This window comes from Protobothrops mucrosquamatus, unplaced genomic scaffold (assembly GCF_001527695.2).
Source record: "Protobothrops mucrosquamatus isolate PMUCROS unplaced genomic scaffold, P.Mucros_1.0 scaffold960, whole genome shotgun sequence".
NCBI classification, from domain to species: domain Eukaryota; kingdom Metazoa; phylum Chordata; class Lepidosauria; order Squamata; family Viperidae; genus Protobothrops; species Protobothrops mucrosquamatus.
Window position 1 is genome coordinate 1 of NW_015387204.1, and position 7,468 is coordinate 7,468.

Below are 7,468 nucleotides of genomic sequence, written 5' to 3' on the forward strand. Positions count from 1 at the left end.
TTTTTCAGCAAGCGGACCTGGCCTAGGGAGGATTTTATACTGGGTTCATTTTAAGGAATTCGAAATAACACAACTTTAAAATTTGGTTTAATTCGGTTTTACAGGGGGGGATTGTATATATGCCTTTGTTTTAAATATGTTGTGAGCCGCCCTGAGTCCCGTTGGGAGAAGGGCGGGATATAAATTAAATTAAATAAATTAAATAAAATAAATATACTATTGCTGTAAACTACATTCAGAAAAACTGAATTGTTTAATACAAGTGCAGGAGCCTTTTTCCCGCCTCTATTAGATGTTTATGAGATTATTTCACTTTTGTTTAAAAAGCTGCCCAAAAGACGCATATAGATAAGTTAAGTAAGTAAGTAAGTAAGTAATTAGTAAGTAAGTAAGTAAATAAATAGAATTAAGATTATGCCTTTAGATTTAGTTGGCATTGAATTCACATTTTGCTTTAACAAAGAATCTTTTAAAATAACCTAGCTGATAACATTGAATTCAAATGAATGGTTGCTTTCTACAAATTATGCAGTCAAAGCCGTTTAAAATCAAGAAACAGTTTTGATTTTATGCCTTTCAGTTTTTCTTTGCTGAACCATAGCCTCATCTCAAGGAACCTAAAACTAACTCTAAGGTTCTAGTTCAAATTCATTTTGTTTGAAATTATCTTGATCAAGAAAGAATGCATTGATTTGAATGCCTTAATATAAAAAAGGAAACTACAGACCAATCAGTCTAACATCAATATCAGGGAAAATACTGGAAACAATAATCAAAAAAACAGATCTGCAAACATCTAGAAACAAATAAAATGATAACTAGAAGCCAGCATGAGTTTGTTAAAAACAGATCATGCCAAACCAATCTTTGACAAAGGTGACTAAATTAGTAGACCACTGAAATGCTGTGGACATAATATACTTAGATTTCAGTAAGGCATTCGACAAAGTGGCCCTATCCAAGAGGATAAAATTTAATGTGGAGAAAAGCAAGGTTTTACACTTAGGCAGGAAAAAACAAAGATATAAGTATAGATTAAGTGAAACCTGGCTCAAAAATAGTAACTGTGAGAAAGACCTTGGAGTGCTAGTGGACGATCATTTAAATATGAGCCAGCAGTGTGCAGCAGCATCCAAAAAAGCTAATACAATCCTGGATTGTATTAACAGAGGAACAGAATCAAGAACACATGAAATATTAGTACCGTTTTATAAAACTCTAGTAAGACCACACCTGGAATACTGCAACCAATTTTGGTCACCATACTACAAAAAGGATGTTGAGACTTTGGAAAAAGTGCAGAAAAGAGCAACTAGGATGATTAAAGGCCTGGAGACTAAAACATATGAAGAATGGTGGCAGGAGTTGGGTATGGCTAGTCTAGAGTAAAGAAGGAGTAGGGGTGACATGATAGCAATATTCCAATATTTGAGGGGCTGCCACAAAGATGAGGGAGTCAACTTATTTTCCAAAGCACCAGAAGGCAAGATCAGAAACAATGGATGGAAACTAATCAAGGAGAGAAGCAACCTGGAATTAATTTCCTAACAGTGAGAACAATTGACCAATGGAACAGCTTGTGGGTGCTTCATCACTAGAGGTTTTTAAGAAGAGACTGGACAGCCACTTGTCTCAAATTGTATAGGATCTCCTGATTGAGCAGGGGGTTGGACTAGAAGACCTCTAAGGTCCCTTTCAAATCTATTCTGATCGATTAATTAAATATTGTGTACTGGCATGTTTGGTCAGTTTTTTTCTGTGTTTCCATGTAAAATTATTGGCTTTGCATTTCTGTCTGTTCCTTTGAAACAATCTAGGACACAACAAAACAGGAAAAGTCTGGTAATTTTATTTCAGTTGTTTCTGTGTTACCCTTTTCAGGACTCATCAGGAAGACGGTTGTTATTCCTTTCTGTCATCTACACCACTGGATATGCTCTGTCTTTCTCAGCCCTTGTTATAGCAACTGGCATCCTCCTTTGGTTCAGGTAACCCATGTGGCTAAAAAGAATGAATTCTAGTGTAGGAAAATATCTGGTACTTGATGCTTAATTTTAAAACTTAAATGTAATGATGAATAATTAGAAGTGGTATAAAAATTAAACTTCATATGTTAGTTGGGAAATTTTCAAAGTATGGGCTTAAAGAGAAGTATATAATAAGAAGTTTGTCTTGAGTGGATTTGTGGGACAGGAAAAAAGCTGCACTATAAATAAATAAAAAGAAATCTAAACATTACTTTTAAATTGGACACAGCTAAACTGTTATGAATATTCCTTTTAATAAATTGGAAGAACATTTGTTTTGTTAGAGGTAGAAACAGAAAAACTTTTTTTCAATATAATTTTGTTCTGCTATATCATCTGCTTTTAAATATGGTTTGTTATAAGTTGGTAGAAATAAGGAGAAGGAGTTCCGAAGTAAAGTACTGCTGCTGCAATGATGAAAGGTTTAGTCACTGAATTAAGTTTTTCTTTTTGACATGTTGAAATTTCAGTTCTCTTAACTTGATGCTCATAATGAATTTTCATTTTTGCTTATTGGGATCCCAGAAGTGAAATCATGTTCCACTTATTCCTACTGTGTGCATGCAATTCTTTCTTAAGTGCTATATCAGTAATACTCCTCTCTTTCAAACAATTGCTGGTAAATAGCATGATTTCTCTTGATGGTAATAGATGCTTCTGTCACAATCTCCTGCAGAAATGTGCAGAGCAGTTAAACTAAGCATGCTTTACACAATGGGTTTTTAAATCTTTACCTACGGGACTTAAAACTCAATTTTAAGGCTTTGTTTTTAAACCCTTTTCTTTGAATACTATAGAAAATGGTACCCCATTTATAGTTCAGCATATTTTTTAGTATCAGTAGTTTGCTTTCTGTTTCAGAAATGAGAGCAGCCCACAAATTCATTTTTAACTCTACAGGGTAACTAGCTCATGTACACATTTCATTTTTGAACAGAGCTCCCTTAATTCTCACTTGACAGTCATTACAGCCTACACGTTTTCAAGTGAATTTAAGCATCATAATTATATTTACAGGCATCTGCATTGCACCAGGAACTACATTCACTTGAACCTTTTTACTTCATTTATCCTACGTGCTGTGTCCATCTTCATTAAGGACTCCATGCTCACGTGGATGTACAAGACAGCCCCTCGTCAACAACAGTGGGAGAGTGTAATTTCCTACCAGGTATATGATAAGGCTAAAAATATTTTCCTAAACAGAAGTATGTGATTGCAATATATTTGCATTAAAGTGTACATTTACTTTTGGTGGAAAGCTTGTTAGATTTACATATGATTATAGATGAAAATACTTAAAATAGAAATCCCTTTCTGTTCCCTTATGGATAAGATTTCTTCTTCACTTCCATTTTCTTTTATTATTTTTTTAACTTTTCAGAAGTCTAAAAGCAACTGTTAGTGCTTAGATCATCCTTAAAATGGTAAATCTTGATAACTTGTCCAACACTTGTGCTTTTTAATTACTATCCTAACAAATATGATTAGAAATATTCCTTGAAAAAGATATCATTTGTCTCATAATAAAAACATTGAAATACCACATAATACTGTCTAGCCCAGGGGTGTCAAACTGCCTGCCCATGGGCCGGATGCGTCATGGTGAAACGGTGCCCACCCCATTGCCGGCAATGGAAAAAAGTTGCGACATGTCACGTGACGCTGCGAGTTTGATACCCCTGGTCTAGCCCCATTCCAATTCTATATAAATCAACCCACTTTTGTCTGAGAGAGGAACCAGGATATAAGGTGTAATTGGAAATGTAGTCACTAACATTTTCAGAAGAAATGGTAGCTCTTATTTTTATTCAAAGTTTTATTTTTGAACAATGGCTTATATTCTGAGAAGAATAAACCCAGAGAAACAGACAGAAGGAGAACACACTGCCCTTCCGAAATCTCTTCAGAATATGATGAGGCATAAGCTCCTGCAAGGTTGAAAAAAGGGAATTTATGTATTTTGGCAGAGGCAAAGTTTTGCCTTCACAAAGCATCTCTTCATCCTTTTCTGGCAGCTTCTGTTGCCACAATCCAAATTGCTCAACTGAGGTCTCATATCTTGAGTGATGTGTGTGTGTGTGTGTGTGTGTGTGTGTGTGTGTGTGTGTGTGTGTGTGTGTGTAAGATGAGCATAAGGGAAGCTGCCTCTTGGGCAGAATAGAAATGTCCCTTTGGACATGGATGAAAACATTATAATGCTTCAAGGCAGCTAAGAAAATAGATTAAATAGGCATGGTAAAGGGGTGTATAGTGAAGGAATATCTGCTACTGAATTTGATTATTTTTTAGCCTGATGTTGACAGTCTCCAAAGATTGCTGCTCTATTATCAAACCTGTGGGGGCATTGTGGCATTGTGGTTTCATGTGCACTTTACATTTTTCCTGGTCTGCGGCACCTAAAGTATTTACTCAACTCTCTGTTCTCTCAGGAGTCACTTAGCTGCCGTCTGATCTTTGTGATGATGCAGTATTGTGTGACTGCAAACTATTACTGGCTACTGGTGGAAGGAATGTACCTGTACACTCTACTAGCCCTCTCAGTATTTTCTGAGCAGAGAATCTTTCGACTTTACCTTTGTATTGGCTGGGGTAAGTAGGATTTCCTGCCTCTTTTTCAAATATGGTATTTCTTGGTTTAGTATTTTAGGAGACGTGAAATGAGGAAATACTGCTTTTTATTACAAAGAAATATTGATCTTTGGATCCACTTTGTCTGCTTTTACACTCGTGAAGAGCCTTTCAATAAGAACATGCTCAGAAATAATGCAGAGGCCTTTCTGAATTCTCTAGCACCATCGGTGAGGAGGAGGATTATATGCTTTACTTTTAATACTAGCATTACACGTAGTCCCCATCTTACAACAGTTCATTTAGTGAGCTTTCAGAGTTACAACAGCACTCAAAAAAGTGACTTATAGCCATTTTTCACACTTATGACCATAGCAGCATCCTATTGTCACATGATTTACATCCAGATGCTTGGCAATTGGTTCACAGTTATGATGGCTGCAGTGTCCTGGGATCATGTAGTATAGATCTCTATTTCATGGCTCAGAGGCATTTTTTTGTTATGTTTACTACCATGTTGCCTTATATAATCAGGCAAATCTTTAAGATAATATATAATGCTTCACTGTAAATATACATTATCTGGTAGCCTGTCATTTCATTAATCAAATCATTTTTAAACAGTGATATATTTCTGCACAGGTGCAGCATATACAAGACAAGCTTCCCAATACGTTCTGGATTGTAGAATCAATGTAGATTCTTAGTTTAATACAGTCTAGCCTGTATTGTGTTAAATGCCAGTGGGGTACAATTTTAAAATGCATCTTGAATGGATTTGATGGGGTCTTTTCTCTTCCACAGTTTTACATTCCTATGTGAACATTCAAAATGAGTACACTGTAAAATTCATCTAAATGATCACCTGCATATTATTTATGTGATCCTTCCAAGTACACATGATGTATGGAGGATGAATATATTATGTTCTGTCACAACCAATAATCAATGAAGTATTCACAAGAAAATAAATTGGGTTGTTCTAGTGAAAGTTGCATAGATCTAATAACAGTCTACTTGCTGTAAATTATTTAAAGTTATAGAAAGTAAAAACATGCAAAATGATGAGCCCTGTCCTAAAATTATTGAACAATTTTCTAAGAAAGTTGAAATGGAATGAAAAAACTATTATAATTATTTAGCAGAGACCCAACTGCATTACAAAATACATAAAAGATTGACCTGAAATATTTCTGATTGCAGATTATATTTAGCAAAACTTGAGTTCAGTAGTTATCATCCAGAAAGCTAACTATACATGGTACATTCTGAACAGAGGCTGTCTATGCCTGTTATGAGCTGGAAACAGAACATTAAATGAAGCAAAAGGGATTGTGTAATTTGTTTAGAACAAAAAAACCCAAATTATCTTTGTATACAAGGAGTTCTGAATCATGCACAATTACCCTGCTGTGATCAATAGACCGAACGTACTGTAGTTATCGTCTGTTTTCTTTATTGAGATGATACTATCGTAAGACATAAGTTTTAAAATCCCATTTTATAGGCATAAAATAAGGTATAAAAGTCAACTTAGTTAAACAAAAATAGAATTTGTCCCTTACTTTTGTGTATGTAATAATTCAGTCTAATTTGTGATTTCTATAAGGAAATATATAAAGTGAGATTCCCTGTCCTCCAACTTTTCAAATTACCCAAGACCACCATGTTTTTCAGTGTGCCATTTTGCAGCAAATCCCAGACCCTAAATAGCGAAAGTCACTAAATGATATTTGAACATTTTAGTGGTGATCCATCCTGTTTTTAATTTTCTTTTTTTCCCTTTAGAAAATCATGCTCATTTTATACTCAGCCTATGAGAGATTTATTTCTCCAGGATTAGAAGCATGATCTTTTTGCAGTAAAGTAAATTGAAAAGCAAACTGCTGTGGGTAATTCTTCTTGACTTGGACTGATTATTGAACAACCATTTATAGTTATGACGGCATCTGAAAGAGTGCTTTACAGCCAACTGAGCACTTCCAGCCATCGTAAAATGTCACACTCCACTCCCACAGTCATGTAACCACATTTTGGGTACTTGGCAACCTGTTCCCACTTACAATTGGTTGCCAAGCACCCTGTGATCATGTGATTGCCATTTGCAATATTTTTGCTAGCTTTTCCAAAATTCTGTAGGATTTTACAAATCTTCTGTAGAAAGACTGCCCCCCACCCCCACTGCTGGGTGTACCTGTCAGGAGCTGCAGAAAGATGGAAAGATAAGCTGTGCACTTCTGGATCCTGGAGTTGGCTAAGTGCTCCCATGGGTGGCTGAATAGATGGGTGGGGAGCAGTCCAAAGGCCTCCAGGGCTGTGGCAGCTTTGTATGTGTCAGCAGGCCCTGAAGCTGCCTGAGGGCTACAATGTGTGGCTGAATGGCTGGGTGGGGAATAGGCTGAAGTTCTCTGAGGCTGAGGCAGCTCTGGAATTGGCCAAAGCCTCCTGGTCCATGACAGATTTTCATGCGCTGGTGGGTCCTGCCCGCCCTGTGGTCTCCCTCACACCCTGAGACATCCCCCCTCTTCACTTAATGATTCATGCAGTCACTTAATGATCACAATTAGGTGAGCAGGGACTGCAGTCATTGTACGAAGTGATCATATGGGCAGAGCCTTCTCTGTCGGAGAGCCTTCTCTGTCGGAGCACCCACCCTCTGGAACGAGCTGCCCCTTCTCTGTCGGAGCACCCACCCTCTGGAACGAGCTGCCCCCAGAGATCCGGGTGATTCCGGATCTCCCCTCCTTCCGCCGCGCCCTCAAGACCTGGTTATTTCAGCGGGCAGGACTGGCCTAGGGGTATTTTAAATTGGTTTTAATCAAATTTTTAGTAGAAGCGGCCAAATTTGAATATTTATTTTTAATCATTTT

General features: G+C 36.9%; 1 protein-coding gene across 1 annotated transcript in view; it reads left to right on the forward strand.

The window, feature by feature from the left end:
• Positions 1–1,881: 1,881 nt before the first annotated feature.
• Positions 1,882–7,468, forward strand: part of GLP1R (glucagon like peptide 1 receptor) — a gene marked incomplete at its 5' end in the record, with an annotated part of 38,000 nt that continues 32,413 nt past the window's right edge. Inside the window, 3 exons of the mRNA XM_015819627.1 lie at positions 1,882–1,988; positions 3,045–3,198; positions 4,460–4,619. Of these exons, the coding sequence (XP_015675113.1) occupies positions 1,882–1,988; positions 3,045–3,198; positions 4,460–4,619 (421 nt within the window). The remainder of the gene's footprint in view (positions 1,989–3,044; positions 3,199–4,459; positions 4,620–7,468) is intronic.